General features: G+C 34.4%; 1 protein-coding gene across 2 annotated transcripts in view; it reads right to left on the bottom strand.

Annotated features, from left to right (window-relative positions):
- The window catches only part of LOC123560138 (long-chain-fatty-acid--CoA ligase 1-like), a 56,636-nt gene extending 40,025 nt beyond the window's left edge, over window positions 1–16,611 (bottom strand). Inside the window, exons 1-5 of one of the 2 annotated variants that reach the window (XM_053516569.1) lie at window positions 16,493–16,611; window positions 11,429–11,578; window positions 10,844–10,952; window positions 7,894–7,961; window positions 4,168–4,269 (exon numbers count right to left, since the gene is read on the bottom strand). In XM_053516569.1, coding sequence (XP_053372544.1) covers window positions 4,168–4,269; window positions 7,894–7,961; window positions 10,844–10,952; window positions 11,429–11,578 — 429 coding nt within the window. In that variant the 5' untranslated portion in view covers window positions 16,493–16,611. Of the gene's footprint in view, window positions 1–4,167; window positions 4,270–7,893; window positions 7,962–10,843; window positions 10,953–11,428; window positions 11,579–16,376 lie in introns of both variants that reach the window. The other variant, XM_053516568.1, reaches the window with a different exon arrangement.
- Between the last annotated feature and the right edge of the window lie 980 nt (window positions 16,612–17,591).

Below are 17,591 nucleotides of genomic sequence, written 5' to 3'. Positions count from 1 at the left end.
ATAATTACAGCAGTAGTTTGATGAAGATTCATGAAGCGGTTCATGAGAAGAGGTCATTAAACGTGTTTATATTTTTAGCTAATTGGTCCCTATCCCCATTTGTAACAAAATAGCAGGAGACCTTACGATATTGTTACACATCGAGTTTGATAAAAATCCATTACATTTTAGTGGTTAATGCGAAGAAAGGCATATCTACTTTTGGCTATAGTGGTCCCTAATAGGGCCCAAGTTCCTATATAAATAAATTTGGAAGAGGACCTTATAATGATGCTCCAGACCAAGTATGACAAAGATCCACCAAGCTGTTCATGAGACGCTGTATAAAGGCATTTCTAGTTTTAGCTCTAGCAGCCCCTAAAAAGGGGTTAAATGTCCCAGCTGAACAAAGTTGGCTGCGGGCCTAATAAAGATGCTACAAATCAAGTTTGATTAGAATACATAAGAAAAAATCAATTAAAGGATTTTTTTATTTATTATTTTTATTTATTTCTAAAATAGGCCAACTGATCCCGCTTTAACAAATGCATATTCGCTATTCATGAATTTTTGGACAATGACGTCACACCTATGAAAAAAGTGAAGGTCAAGCAAAACATACACTTGTAAGTATTTCAATATTTCTGTTTCATAAGCAAAGTTTGACCGTAGTCATATCACATATTAAATAAACTGTATGCAGCGTACCTTCATTTCAGTGTAATGAGATTCAGTCATTATATAGCATATATATAATAAAACAGATTTCAGCTGAGTTCAATATTTGCATACCATACTAAAGAAAGATATTCATATATAATAAATCAGTTAAATAATTTATAACAAATATATCAAAGCAAACAAGTACTCATTTTAATATGCAATCTGAATAAGTCACAAAAGCAAGAAACCTTTTATATAAAGATGACAATTGTAACAAGATAAATCTTTTAAAAAGCACTTCACTACATAAGACTCTTATCACACCCTTATTCATGTGATACGCAGACCGTATTCAGCTCTGTCTTTAATTTGATATATGTTGGTATTTGAACAGGTTTTTATCATATTTATTAAACTTACTTATCATTTTGAGATATATCAATATTCTTGCTAAATATACTGAGCCAAAGTTAGCTTTAAAACTGTGAACAGCGTCGTTTAGGATAAACGCTTTGTCTACATTTCACTCAGCGTAGCACAATCAACAGAGTGAAAGAAATTGACACTCTCGTCCAATCAGGCAGAGTGTTGCATAAATCTTCCATTTTGATAAATTATCTATAATGCGTTATCAAGTAGTTTGATTTGCTAACTGAAGTCACGTGGCATAGGTAACGAAAACGAATTTAGACGGCGTCGCCGAAAAAGCAGGCACCATATCCAAGGGGTGATTATACAATACCCAAGGCTATGAAAGCGGGAGTACTGGAACCACCCAGGCCAAAATGGTCATGTTGAGAAACTAAACAGTACCAATAACACCACATAAAAGTCGTGCTGAACGATCTGAGAAGATCGAAATATAACAGCCCTGATTGAATGTACGGGGAGACTTTTTACGGCCGCCACACGGCACAAACAACGCTGCTGTGATAGTAAAATAGAGGAAAGTGGAAACTTCACAGGTCGCTTAACACGACAAAAACGAAAATGTTGCAGGCTCGGTTTGATTGAGCCTGTTCATGGACGGAAGTGGAAATGCACGCTACCGTAAGTAAGAATGGTATCTCACTCAGACCACTGAATAATTATAATGGATCAAGAAAGACATAGTAAGAGGAAAGACCATTCTACAATCAATCCAAGATTTTGTTTTTCCATGTTTTGAGGCATCCTAAAAGTAGGATCCAAAAATACAAAAGTATTAATATATCATAAACTTTTTCAAACAACTTCAGATGTTCTCTAGATTTATAACTGAGAAGTTTAATAACTGTGATTCACTTAAAATTGAGATATACTTATTACTGTTATTATATGTCAAAAGCACTGACTTGTTTATGTCATATCTGTCTGGTAGAAAACAAACTGTATGTGTCAATAGTGTTTTCTCAGAATACAAACCTGTTACATGTGGTGTACCTCAGGGCAGTATTTTAGGTCCCCTTCTTTTCATGTGTTATGTTAATGATATGGTTATCAGCATTGACCCTGAATGTTTATATGCTGATGATAGTGCTATATTGTATGCGCATAAAGATCCAAAGGTAATTTCTTTAAAATTAGGGAAAGTGTTAGGGTCTTGTTCAAACTGGCTGGTGGATAACAAACTATCTCTTCATCTTGTAAAACTGAATGCATTATCTTTGACTCAAAACGCAAATTAAAACTAGTAAATAAATTTAACATTGTTTGTAATGGACATAAGATTGAGACCTCTGAGTCTGTAAAATATTTAGGTGTCACTATTGACAGCTCATTATCAGGAAAAAGCATTGTTAATAATATAATAAGTAAGGAAAATTTTGTACCGACAAACAAAGTGTTTAGGTTTTAACACTAGAAAGCATTTATGCTCTGCTTTGATTTAATGTCATTTACATTATGCTTATACTTCCTGGTATCCAAACTTAAACAAGGGTCTTAGAGATAAGTTACAAATTTGTCAAAACAAGATTGTTAGATTTATAAATGGCATGGGACCGAGGGAAAGCGTAAATCAACTTAGCCTGGCTAAAATGTCATTGTTGAATGTCGAAAGTAGAAATAAGCAGTTACGTTTGAACCATGTATTTAAAACTGTCAATGACAAATGCCCTTCATACATGAGAGCAAATTTTGTACCTGTCAGAACTGTATTCTACAAGGGCCAATATGTACAACTTTGTTCTACCTAAATCATTTGGGAAAATAAATGTTACTTTCAGTTTTAGTGCAATAAAAGATTGGAATTCACTTCCAGATGATCTGAAGAAGTTAACTAAATTTAATCAATTCAAACTTTCTGTGAAGAAATATCTTTTAAATTTAGCAGTGAAAACCAGTGTGCATTGTTGACATGGTCCAATACATAGTTCTGAGTTTTAATCACATTGGCTAGTTGAATGTGTTTATGATCTACAAATATATTATAGAAACAGTTGTAGCTTCATAGCTTCCAAATCCCAAAGTCTAAGTTATTTTTTTGTCTTTGATGTGTTTAAATATGTTTTCATTATAGTAAGTATATTTAGCCAAAGACCCCATTGGAAATAAGCTTTCTAGCTTTCATGGGCCATCCTAGGTTACTACACACTGCTATAATATATACATGTTGCTTCCAATTTGAACTCTCTTATTCTAATTAACATTTGTTTCTATAATATAAAGGTACACGTAGTATTAATAAGCCTAGCTGTGATATAAATTACACTGTAATCTTAGTTAACTAGATAATATGTGTTTTACGTATGTGAAACTACAACTTTTTAGTTACCCAGCTACTGGATATTTTAGCTTTGAGATTTGTGTAAACTGTTTTAATGTGTGATAAATGTCATTTGTAACTATGTGTGTTTTAACCTGAATAAATATCTATCTATCTATCTATCTATCTTTGAGCCAACAGTGAGGATCTGAAAACTGAGACAGACTTGATAAATGAAAAGCCTAAGGAATGACACAATGACAGATTTTTAATAAAAAAAATGATTGTATCCAAAACAGTATATAACTATGACGACTTATTTTCTAGGAAAGTTCATCCGACGATCATGGTTTCAATTCAAAATTTGATAAAAAAATTTGAAATTTTTGGTGCGAAGAGCAAAATCATGAAAATATGAAAGCGCGATACATGCTTACTTGGAATTATAAATCAAATTACCTTCCGGTTTTTATGCGCGTGTAAATCCTGCACAATCACACATTCAATCGGGACTTTTAACACATGAAAAACGCCAGAAAAAAAGATAATCCTATAAACAGACTTAAAAAATAAAATACGGCTTAAGTAATTCATATAAAATGGCTGTTTGTCAAACAGTCTGTCTAAGATTGCTGTGTAACATTGTACCATGAGCCTTTCAAAACTATTGGTTTGACCCGAATGTTAAAAGTGTTTAATTCTTCAAATATGGGTGCAAGCTTATGCCAGAATTATTACTTTATTAAAAGGTCGTCATACAAAAGTGATGCAAAATTAGCAAATTATTTAACTCTCCGTCAAAGGGAACAAAAAGGCTACAGAAAATCTTGTAAGATTACCTCAGCTCTATTCTGACTGAAGATTCCAATGACTGTCTCAGATCTGCTCTGTATTCCCTGCTCTAACATCCAGGAACCAAATGCTACAGACTGGTCATATACCTAAAATTAGAATGTATTATAAGCTAGAGTGACCTACTCTTAGGTTTTAAATTTTTCAATATTTATACTGATGTAGATCTATCATTTGGAAAGAATTTCTTATTAGTTATAGCCAAATTATACTTTTTCGCGTTCAAATGTAGCATACGGAAGCTTATTAGGGCCTACAGTTGGTGAGATGTTTTGTGCTAAGTCGACTTGTCTTTACTCGCCTAGATAAGATGTTTTACACATGTCAGTAAAATTTATTGACAAAGATTAAAAGTATAGAGGTAATGCAACTTAACCTTTCTCGATATGCTCTATGTTTTTCTCTTTTCAACTTAACTTTTCTCGATATGCTCGATGTTTTTCACTTTTCGACTTAACCTTTCTCAATATGCTCGACAAATATCTAATTGAAAAAAATATACATCGTGATTTTCGAGAAAAACATTGTGAGAAAAAATTTAAGCTGAAGGTCACCGTGACCATGACATTTGACCTAGTGACCTCATTCTCAGTTAGGGCCAACTAAGGCACTGGGAAATCGTTGTGGCAACGTTTCATCAAAAGTTATTTAGTAGTTTCAGAGGAGATGCGGAAGAACTGACTCACGTACGGATGGACAGACAGACAGATGGAGGGTAAACCTATAGTAATCTCCATATTTCCATGTATTCACATACCAAATTACATTAATCTAGCCACTATAATTTTTTGTTATCAAAGGATCCATATGGGAAAACTATATTGTGACTATTTCTGTTGCCATAGCAACATGAATTTTAACAAAGTGTTGTGCATAATATCAATATTGCCATCTATTCACATACAAAATTACATTGATTTAGCTAGTATCAAAGCTTTGATAGTGTTTGATATATTTTGTCGAGCTAAAAAGGACAATCATATATAACTGAATGGGAGGGAGGTGGGGAGGGGGCGGGGGCGTGTGGAAGTGCTCTTTTGAAATTTCACATGTTCATACTGAAATAGAGCTGGAAAATAAAAAAAAATAACTGGGGGAGGGATGTCACCCTGGTGGAGGGGATGCAGGGTGTCGGGATGCGGGGAACTGATGTTTTGAAATTTCACATTTTCACGTTTATATTGAAAATATAGCTGAACAATAGATTTTTTAAGGGGGGGGGGGGGGGAGAGGTCACCTCAGTGTGAGGAGGGGGTTGTGATGTGGGGGTGGGGTGGAAGAGGGGGAAGTGTTGTTGTGTTATTATTGAATTTCACATGTTCATATTGAAATATAGCTGAAAAATAAAATAATAGATGAAACAATAATTCTGTGCAGACAAGACCACAAATTAGACAAGTTTTGCCCTTTTAGGGGATATAACTCTGGAGTCAATCATGGGATATGCCTGGTTCAAGAAAGGAACCAAGATCTTTTGGTGGTAAAAGTTACGTGCAAGTTTATTTAAAATCAACTCACAAACAAGAAGGGTTTTTATAACAAAAACACATGTCTCCCCCAGCCTCCATGATTTGTTACAGTGACTATTTGTGCCAAGTAATTTGAAAAATCCTTTTTGTGAAGGACAGACGGACGAACTTACAGGATTTGTGGGGTAATCCCTTATATTACCTATTATCTTCCTTTGATCCTTTTAACCCCACAATACTATTTTTTAACCCCACAATACCAACTTAACCCCAGAATGACCACAATCTCAGAATGTCAAATTCAACAGAAACGCTAACCCCAAATTTACATGCGGGCACGTCGGGACAGACAGACGGACAGACAGACAACTCGGGGAAAAACAATATGTCTCCCTAGAATATTTCTTGGGTAGACATAATGAAACCATCACTGTGCAGACAAAACCAATATAGGCAATTTTGAACCTGGCGTGTTTAAGTATCACGTGACATGCATAATTATATCGCCTTAAGGTAAACGTTCTCGAGAAAAAGATGTAACAAGTCGAGTAAATTATGTTGAAATACCAAATACATTTATCTTTTTGTTATGTTTCTTGACGACTTCGCTGAAAGATCTAGTTAGACCTGTAGAAGTTAATCGCATTGACAAATATTTCACGCAATTCGATAAAAAAGTATGCGTAATGATTAAAAACATTTACGTATAACGTATTAATTATCACGCCTCCATCAGATGTTTTTGTTCAAAACGAAAAGACACAAGTTGACTTGACGCGAAACTTTTAGATAAGTGGAGGCTCTAATAAGCTTCCGTAGTAGCACATTCAAAACTTCCCAAGTTTTCCTGTTTAACTTGCTTTACTCTTTCGGTTTTGGTAAATACTTCACGACTGTACTGACGCTGTTTTCACCAGCTTAGACTGGGGTGAAATCATACTGATAATCATCGTACGTTTTTGTTAGAAATCTCTCTTATAAGAAACGAAGCCCAGATTAATTTTGTTGTTGTGAGAAGATCTTGGTCATCAAATTTAATATTAAAGTCATCTCGAAAAGATTTATCAGATATAAATTTATGAAGTTTTGCATTCAAAAAATGTTTCCTGTATCAAGATTACGGTAAATGTAATCCGCCCCAGCTGTACCAGCAAAAACATAACTAGATGCAACAATTGCAAAATGATCTTCTAAAACTGCTATCAAAATACATTATAGCAAAACAAGTCAGCTGAGTATAGGATTTAATTACTTTAAAGTAAACAGGGCATAAGTTTCAGTGTCATGTGTAGATGTAACTAATTTACTCAGATGACAGCGTTACATAACGATTTGTGAAAAGTGAAATCCATGATAACACACATTTGTTTGCGTAATGCCGCGTATGTGCTATATTTTTTTTTTTTTTTTTTTTTTTTTTTTTTTTTTTTGTAGTTGTTACATAAATGTATTATTCAAAATTGTAGAAGTATTTTATACGAATATAGTTATGTAAATTGATTTTTAAAAAGTTTATACATGGCTTTAGATATATCTATAATGTTCATTTAAAGTAATGTGAACACTCTTACTCAGTTAAAAATACGCTCCCATATTGTATGGGAGCCAAAGCGAGGATCGAAGGTGTGCTAGTTTTATCAGACAAAACTTGAAGAGCTGTCAGAGATGACAGCGGTGCGCTCGACTATTTCGATGCTTGACAGTGAAAAAGGCATATGTGAGGAACTTCCGTCCCCACCCCATCCCGATGTGGTGATGATGTGGGACATCAGTTTAAGTTAGTGTCAACTCTTTAGTAATAACAGAGAAAGTATGAAAGTTTATCAACACATTAAAAAGAATTTCTACATATAAAGGGACATTTTTCATGGAATAAATGAGTCACAACTGGAGTCATTTTTGTCGGTGATGGTTTATGGCATTTACGTAAAGTTTGGATTAAATCCTTTGAGCAGTAACATCGATATAGTGCATCAAAACTTGAATTTGTAAATAAAAGGGGTATAATTCATGAAACATTGGTGCAAGAGCTATGACCTTTACATTTACCCTGGGTTTACAAAAAAACTGTATACGGAGAAAATGTAATTGAACATAAATTACTGATTGTCATTAGTGTCCTCTTCCTTAACACAGTACTGTATGCATAATTATGTCAGATAAAACAAATACCTACATAACCTAGTAAACTGTTGAAGGGCCTATCAGTACCAAGTGTTCAAAGAGGGTATACAAATATCTTACTTCCTGGTACGAGAGCCAAACATACTCCTGATTGGGACCTGAACGTGTTCCAAGAAACGGACCATTTCCTGCAAAAACATCATATATACAACATAAATAGATATAGATAGGTAGATAGATATATCTTTTATTCCACCATAAGATGAGAAGCATACAATTCACATCATAATAAAGAAACTATATGAACGTATAATACATAGACAAAACATATCTATTGAACACAAAAGAAATGAGAAATGATAAAGTGTAAAAGCAATTTACATTGCGATAAATGACAATTTATAATTTCTAATATTGAATGTTTAAGAGCTAGTCTATGATATTATTTTAAGTATACATAAACAACAATAAAACATACGGTATGTAAATATTTATCCATATGCAGTTGTTTAGTTTCATAATTAGTAAGAAAATGTGTATTAAACATATTTTACTGAATTTTCATCAATACATCAATTTTGAATGAACATTCATTATTGTCCTTTTGGATATTGTATAATAATCTATAACTGTATTACTTATACGTAATGAAACGTAAAATGCAAATAAATACATCCGCTGCAACCCCTCAAACAGAAAACAGTGTTATTCTATTTATACAAAAAAACACTCAATAAACACTGACCATTACAAACATATTGATGGCACTGTATCAATCATGCAGACTTTGAAAAAATGTTGAATGTTTCTAATAGTCCATAAATATTTCACGTACTATAACTACATGAATTAAGTTTCGTTTTTCAATTAGCTCCAACATATTCACTTTGATAATGACCTAATCTCGAAAGTCGAAAATATTAGACCACATAATGAAAATGAAAATGTTAAAGAATTTTCTCATTAATCATAAGTATGTCCGTGCCTTATTTGTCTTAGAGCGAAAATGAAAGATTAAAAGGCACATAATGCAGGAAATGTTTTATTATTCAAAGTTTTTTATCATAATGAAATAGCACAAACATTTATATTTACATAAGATAAATTAATAGGCACTACAGAACTACACTGCATAATTATGATTTTAATTAAAGGATGTTTCATAAAGTGTGTCACACACAAAACTTTCGAACAGTGTCATTTATAAAACGTAATCATAATATATGTATACTGTCTATATTATGTTTTAATGTATTGCATTAAGTGAAAGGCATCTGGAAATTCAAAGATTTTGTGAGATGATGAGTAAAGCGCACAATTATTTTATAGCAGGAAGTTCTTTGAGAATCGCTGATACTCATAGTTGGGAAGCCAGCTAGCATTTCCAGTATTTGATTTCGGAAATTTAATTGGCAAAATGTCACAAACAGTTCATTTGGTAGTGATTCATGTATTTTTCTCCAGAAAACTTGCCTCAATGTGTCGTTTTCAGTACAGAACAAAATCAGGTGTTCTGCAAGTTTCTGTACACAGTTTGCAGAGTGGGCAATTTACAATGTATGGCCTTGAAAATAATTTATTAATAACTAATACTACCGTCTTACAATATTTCAATTTATTTATTTTTACCTACATTAGGTATTGTATTTTCTATAATACTGACTGCATACAAGAGTTTCAGGTATTTTCACCGATACACCTAGGGGTGTAAGATAACACTCTTGCTGTGAATGTCGTCATAAACTATATTTATGAATGAACAAGTAAATTCATACACTTCTTAAGAAAAGAAGTGATTAAAAAATCATTTTGGATCATTTTAATTCTTCTATTCTCTGTTAAATACAGTACTATATAGGAAGAATCTATCATTGATTGTGCGCATAGAAATTTCGAGCTTAAGGTTAACTGGTTTTGGTGGTAACTTGGCACAGCCTTGTAAAAAGATAAGGGTTTCTTGTTCCAGGTAGGTAGTCGACGAAAGTCGCCACCTAGAATGGATTGAACCAGCAGCAGGTGAATATTTACCTACCGAGCATTCAGTCTAGGCCGATTATGCCTTATGGCAAATGTAAGCCTCCGTTGGTCTATCACAAGTAGTCCAAATATAAATAGTGCTAATCTTTCTCCCTTTCCTCGCGCCCTTTCTCAGTAGTATCGTGTTTTCTTTTACTCTATCGCGTTTCAGTATGTATCACTTAGCATTCTATCGCAATCTGCATGTTCATATCGCATGCTATATAAAATGTCGGCGTAAGAATCTAACGTTTTGAAAAGAGAAATCGAAAGAAGCGAAAAGGAGTAAATTCAGCGGGTTGTATTTAACGAACTGTAGTTTTCTTATATAAAAGTTAACACCCACTTTTTTTTCTAAAGCAGCGATATAATTCTTTTTGGGAATATAAGTCTCTGAAAACCTGATATGCCAGAAAATGTCGAAAAACCGTTTTAAAGTGGGTGGATTTTATATAAAATAAAGAACAGCCGGATTTAGTGGTGTTCAGCCTTACAGACAGTTATCCTCGAGCCGGATATTCCCAGCAACTGCTGCGTTATGCACTAGCATGTTAACCATTGATAAAGGCTCATTTAATCAGAACTGAACTAATGTTTACATAGCTTTGCTGTAATTGTTCCAAGCCATGAAGTTATATGGAGATGCAGATACTAAACTATGAATGTTGTCTATTTTAGGAGCATTTTACACTTATCGAATGACTTGCCGGTCAATACTCAAAACTCTTGTCCAAAGTCCAGACGATGACATCAAGTTTTGACTTTAGCCCGATAAAATTACGTTTAGATCGGGCAATTGCAAATACAGCAACAAAATAGGTCAGCGTATCAATTTGACATTTTCATTTAATCTAGGATCGACAATTAATCAAATGATCTAAATTAACTCCCAAATGAACAAACAGAAGCCCCATTCGTTGTAACTTCAAAAGCTGGAATCCCAAGAATCCATATCTCTACACAATCGCCATTTTGTGAATAAACCATGGAAGTTCATGCCCGCGAAATTAAATGATTTTATAATAAATATCGGTTTTAATATATGAATATTTACCAGATGTCTTGATGCCTCTTTGAAAAATATCATAAAATGTTTCTACGTCCTCATATAGCGGCTTATACTTGGCATCTTTGGGAACCAGCTTGCTGGTTCGGGAACCATCCTGTAATAACAAACAAGAAGTAAATAGTTTCAAGAGTACAAAGCAGATAGATCTGAACAGACAATATCGTGTTCAGCAACATTTAGACTTTACAGTGCTGAATTTCTTTACCACTCTTCTGGTGAACTATGTGAGCACTGGTTCAGACCCTGAATTGTGAGCACTGGTACATGCCTTGAACTTACAGCACTACTAGGGCCCTGAACTATGTGAGCACTAGTATAGGCCCTAAAATGTGTGAGCATTGGTAAAGGCAAAGAACTGTGTGAGCATTGGTACAGACTCTAAACTATCTGAGCATTGGTACAGGCCCTGAACCATGTGAGCACTGGTACAGGTAATGAACTATGTGAGCACTGGTAGGAGATCAATATTTTTAAAGCCTGACACCCTTCATCACAACAGGCATGTATTAAAGTTGAAGCAGGGTTCAAACAAATTTAAAACCCACATGTTATAAAATATTGCTAATTTACCTGTAAAATGTGTGACTGGTTGTCCAGGTCAACTGGAGGTATACATGTAGGTTCCGGCATCTTAGTTAGGTAGTATGTGGCTGCTAACCCCGTCACTGCCACTCCTACTGAGGCACAAACAGGTCCCCATGTTTCTAATGAATTCTCCATCTGTAATGTAAAGTAGACTACAGAAACAATCAGAATATAAAAAAGATGCATGTATTTCAAACCCAAATTTTTTATATCTCCGACAAAGTTAAAACCCAACAAATTCATAGAGAGCAATTTAAGCTGGCGGTGGAGGCGGTTACGGCGGCTGAGGCGTTGGAGTTATTTTTAGACTAACTGAAACAGATAAACTGAAGCTGATTAATTTAGTTAAACGCCTATTTCTATACAGTGACACATTCAATGGCGTTGTACATTTAATTTAACAAGCCTTACAAATATAAATCGGATGAAATGTAAAAACATAAAAATTTAAAAACTAACACCGGCTGTCATCGCATATAAAACAATTAGTAAAAAAAATATAACAATTCCACGAAGTCTCTAAAATACAATGTCTTAAGATTACTGTTGGTTCAGCGATCATTTAATATTTGTTCTGAATGTTTTAGGCTTCAATGATGGCTGCGTCGATTTTAGGAAAGAAGTTATTTGATGTACAGCCAATGCCGAAGGTAAATTTGTATCCCAAGGATATTAGCAAAAGATATTAGCAGTGTGATTTCTAAAACATCTCAAGTCCAACAGGATTTCACTATGTTAATAAAGAAATATAAATGTTTCACTGTAGATCGTATTTCTCTTCTTTTTGAGACAGGCATTTAATTTAATCATCAACGCATGCAGCTGAATATATATTTGCAAAGGCAATAACGAAAGGCAATGGTAATATATATATGGTAATTGTTCCATGTGCTTCCATTTGACTGACGGAACTGTTCAGTACTGTAGGTTTGAGGACTGAGGTCAAAGTGATTAAGTTGGCTGGAACATATTCATATGCTAAGTATACTTTCCACAGAGCCTCGTTCTTCAAAGCAAGGCTGATAAAAAGGAATTATTTCATTGGTTAGTTAAATATAGACATTCCGTTAATGGCCATTTGGAACAGGCTGGAACCAAACAATCGACCAAAGGTTCGAATAATATAATAATATGTCATCGATATTTATTAATATTAAAACAGATAAAATATTTACTTCAATATTCTCCCCATCTTGGGCCGAGCACCTGACCCTCATTGTCCGTTATCAGGCTTTAGCCCAAGTAAATGAGTTCCTAGAGAATATCATTTCTATATTATGTAATACATGAGGTCATAATACGTCATTCTAAAATATGAACCATTATGACCGTATCTATATTATAAGACAAAGAGGTCATTCTAAAAGTATATTCTAATGCCATTCTTAAAAAAGATTCAAAATGGCCGCCGTGTACCTGCTGTGACATCTCCACGTGCATGCGCAGTAGTGATGCCAAACCGTCCAAGGATGCTGCATTATTACGGGACACTACTCGATCATCGATGACTTGAGCAACAGGGCTCACTCAAGCAATTTATGTACTCCTCGGGCGGTTTCTGCAGATCGTTTATGCTTTGTAACGCCGCATAACAGCATCGCCGCATAAACGTGTTTTTTTTTGTTTTTTTTTTTTTTTTTTTCGTTTATGCGGTGATTTTCAACGCATAAACAGGACTTTCTTATGTGGCAAAAAGACACACTTTTGCCGCATAAAAAACCAATTAAAGACGATTTCGGGAGTTTCGTGTGTTTTTTTTCCATATAGACAAAGAAGGAAAATTGCAAACTGTTCCATAGATTTTTTTTTAAACTTGGTATGATTATAGAAAATCACATCAGGAAGAAATTTATGAGAAAAAAATCGGGGGTCACCGTCCTACTTTTTGAGTTATCTGCCCTTGAATCTGAGATTTTTGCTATTTCATGTCATTTTCAAGGGCAGATAACTCAAAATCAAACCTACTGATACTTCATACAATTTCATATTCTTGTTTGGTTTGTTATCTCAATTTCAGACATTCTGCAAAGTTTTAAATAATGCTTTCAAACAGAATTATTGCTATACTTCAATGAGTAAGCATATTGCTTTTTCCTTGAAAAAAGGGAGATAATTTGAAAAAAAAATCTATTTGTTCGCGTAAGAGACTATTGAAAGATATCTGTCTGATGAAAGTTCTGTAAAGTTGGTACAATGACAGGAATAAAGTAAGAACCATTTATTTCAAATGACAATTGGTATGACTAGACGCAAATTTAAGTTATCTGCCCTTGAAAATGACCTAAAATAGTAAAAATCTCAGATTCAAGGGCAGATAACTCAAAAAGTAGGACGGTGACCCCCGATTTTTTTCTCATAAATTTCTTCCTGAGGTAATTTTCTATAATCATGCCAAGTTTAAGAAAATTCTATGGAACAGTTTGTAATTTTCCTTTTTTGTCTATATGAAAAAAACATGAAACTCCCGAATCGTCTTTAAAACACATACTAGTACAATAGTGGTTGATAAAGTTTCATCAAGATCGGACTTAGTTTTTTGTGTCCACTTAACCAAGCTTTGAACTAGACTTTTAGAGACGTAAATTCTGACAAAGATTTAGTAAGATCGGTTTAAATGTGAACCAAACCAATTGGTCTTTCTGCGAAAACGTTTGAAATGACGTTTGGCCCAACTAAAGGCGGGAATATATGTTACGACAACGCACATCACCGTCATTTGGGACAATCAGAAAATTGAATCGTCGTATGACGTAACATATATTCTCGCCTTTTTGTCAGACTGACCGGCATGTACCCTTGACAATGCACACTTTCAACGTCATTTCAAACGTTTCTAGAAAAGTCAATTGTTAACGACGGACAAACAAATCCAACAATCCTCAGCTCCACATGTGCTCTTTGTGCTCAGATGAGCTAAGAATTATTTCCTTGTCAAGAACCACTGGTAATTGTGCGATTGTGAAATTTATTCACGTCTAGGTCATCAGCGTATATCTCTGGTTACCAGGGCAACGAAAGGAAAACTTTTGAAGATTATATTGTTTCCAAAAATTTCAACACAACATTAGTTTTGGGCACTTGAACAAGAGGACTCAGATGACTGATATAAGGTCATCATGGACGTCTTTCTTTCATTGATTGTGTTTTATGCACTAGTCATTTGTAACCAAGAAAATGTAGATGTGAACACTCCAAGGGGAGTAATAATTTATTTTCAACTTTCAATTTTGGCTCAACTTTAAAATATTACCTTAAATTTGACCAATTTGCCTGCCTACTTTTCCCGTATTTTTTCAAAATGGCAGTAATATACTACGCCCTAATCTTAATCATCATCATCATCATCATCAACGTCATCACCATCGTTTTTGTTGAAATATTAGAACTCTATTATTTAGCTTTATAATAAATGGTTAAGTTAATCCTCTTTATGTAGCAAAAAGGCACAGTTGCGCCCCATATAAGCAATTTCTGCTTTATGCGTTGAGCGTCGCCGCATAAACGTTTATGCGTTGAAATTCACCGCATAAACGAAAAAAAAACGTTTATGCGGCGATGCTGCTATGCGGCGTTACAATGCTTAGATTCCCCTATACCCTATGAAACTGGACCATTTGGCTCGTGCCCTTGCGCTCGAGCGTGTTGTACTCTTATTTTGTTCTGGCTTGAGGGACGAAAGGTCACCTCACTTTACTTAGTGGCATTGCTGCATTGCTTTCGTTTTATTCTCTTCTTATATGACTAGTTATGTATATATATTTCATATGACAACAGATAGGTAGGTAGGTAGGGTAGGGTAGGGTAGGGTAGGGTAGGGAAGATAAGATAAGATAAGATAAGATAAGATAAGATAAGATAAGATTTCCTTCAATTAAAATTCAATATGAATATTATGATTTCTGTTTAAATCATGCATGATAGTTTAACTTATTGCCTGGTCCAAAAGGGACTAAATTTATGGCCAAGAAATAAGTATATACACGTATGATGATTTCTTTTGACATAGTTTACTTTTTAAATACATAAACACTATTGTCAGAATGCTGGTTGTCTAAATCGAAACAACGAATCTAGACAAACTATATGACAATGCGGGTGTTTCTACAGTGCATTCAACTGTTACAGTATTAAATTAATACAGTTTTGAGAATATTTGCCATATAGTGAACAAATCTTAGACTTGTTTTAAAACATTTAACACGTGTTTTATCACAGAAATTGAAATATGTGTACCCTGAACACATCTGTATAAACTGTTCAGTTACGTTTAATTGTATGAACCTATTGCAGTCTCTGTCACCGATAATTGCGTGCAGCCTCTTCCATTCTTATTGTATCATTTGAATCACAGAACAATACTAGATGGAGAGATATGTCTTCAACATGGCATTTGCATTTCGGACAAATAATTACTAGAATACTTCTCCTGACATCCACAAGCCTACCTTTTTAAAGAAAATATTACAATTTGTTTCAAGTTCAAACAAATACAAGCAATTGTTACTGAAATCTGGAACAACTGATCGTATTAGACCTTCCTGCTGAAATAATGACAAAGCACACAGAACTTCCGCCAAGTTGTGACGCCGGCACCGACGACGACGACGCCCGGGTTAGTAAAATAGCTCTCACCTTCGAGTTGTCGAGTTAAAAGGGGCATAGGTTTTACAAAATGAAATCTAAAGATATGTCACTTTTTTGTCAGGTCATCTCATACTACCAAAGACATGCATGAAGTTTGAAACATTTGGCCTATTCGTTTTTGAGAAAACATCTTATAAGCAAACTTTGGAGACGCCGACGCCGACAGAATGATGACAACAACAGCTATACTATTTAATTTCTAAATAGTCGAGCTTAAAACATGCTTAACCTGAAATGAAAACAGGCCACTTTAGAACAGCAAAAAATATCCATAAAACATTACACTTACCATCACGACAATGTTCTAGGTCTATAACAGCACTTTTACTAAAAAACAACAGAAAACACTTATGATCCAACAATATCTAATCATTTATAATGATCTCTATGACAAGGGCCACTCACCTGCTGATAAGGTGTTTCTATTAACAAAACTAAGAAACTATATTACACAGTATGTCCTACATTCACAGTTGCAATCATAGTCCTATTATAATGCAAAATACATTGATACACTATACCTGCTCAACCTGTTATTTGATTCATCCGATACCGGTATGTAATGAATATATGTTTGACATTTGCCAAAAAAGTTATTTTGAATCCGACAATACTAAACATATCGGTTACCTTCCTTTTATACTGCAGTTTATATGGATATCTATTAAAATAAAACATTAGTGCATCTCTGCGGTTTCGCGAAGAGATATTTGAGTTTGTATAGAAAATTCAAAGCTCAACAGAGAGACCGAGCACAGATGGGTCGTGAGTTCGATCATTAGACGAGATATTCTCTGTGGTTATTTGAGAGAAAAGGATGTGTCTGAAATATTTTATTCTCGGCCTCTGATTCATGTGTAGATGTTGGCTAACCTACATGTAGAGAACAGGTTTGCACGGATACATGATCCAGGGATATTGGACAGGCTAACTCAGTCCGCCGTTACAAAACTGACGCGTTGTTGAAAAAAAAATCAAACAAACAAATCCATTTTTTTCTACAACTTTTGTTATAGATGAAGTAGACGACTGCTGCCTGGATTCCAGCTCACACCTGTGACCACCCAGCTTGAACTCCTTTTCTATTTGTTCTGTATTGTGTGGAATCACGTCGGGCGAGGTACGTTATGACAACGTGTTATATGTTAGCGATAACATTTAGCAATTTGATACCCCATGTGACCTTGTTGATTCAATAAAAACATATATTCTACGTTCCTTGTATGTAAAAAGGTTGATTTTGAAATGGGTTAGCTATTACTCTATGCATTTAGAAAATTCGACAAAATAAATACGACAGCAGTAATAGATTCCTGTTTATAGTTAAATATTATGCTTTGTATACAATAATGGCTCCTTTTCTGAAATGAAAACAGACAGAGATAAGAGCTGACTTTTATGTACCAAACGTTTATCTTACCTAAACGTCACAAACAAATGTTACAATATCGCAACGACAATAAAAATGCAGTGAGACCATAATCGTCATCTGAAATGGTAGAAA

This window comes from Mercenaria mercenaria, chromosome 10 (assembly GCF_021730395.1).
Source record: "Mercenaria mercenaria strain notata chromosome 10, MADL_Memer_1, whole genome shotgun sequence".
Classification (NCBI taxonomy): domain Eukaryota; kingdom Metazoa; phylum Mollusca; class Bivalvia; order Venerida; family Veneridae; genus Mercenaria; species Mercenaria mercenaria.
This window is presented reverse-complemented; position numbering and strand designations above follow the sequence as displayed.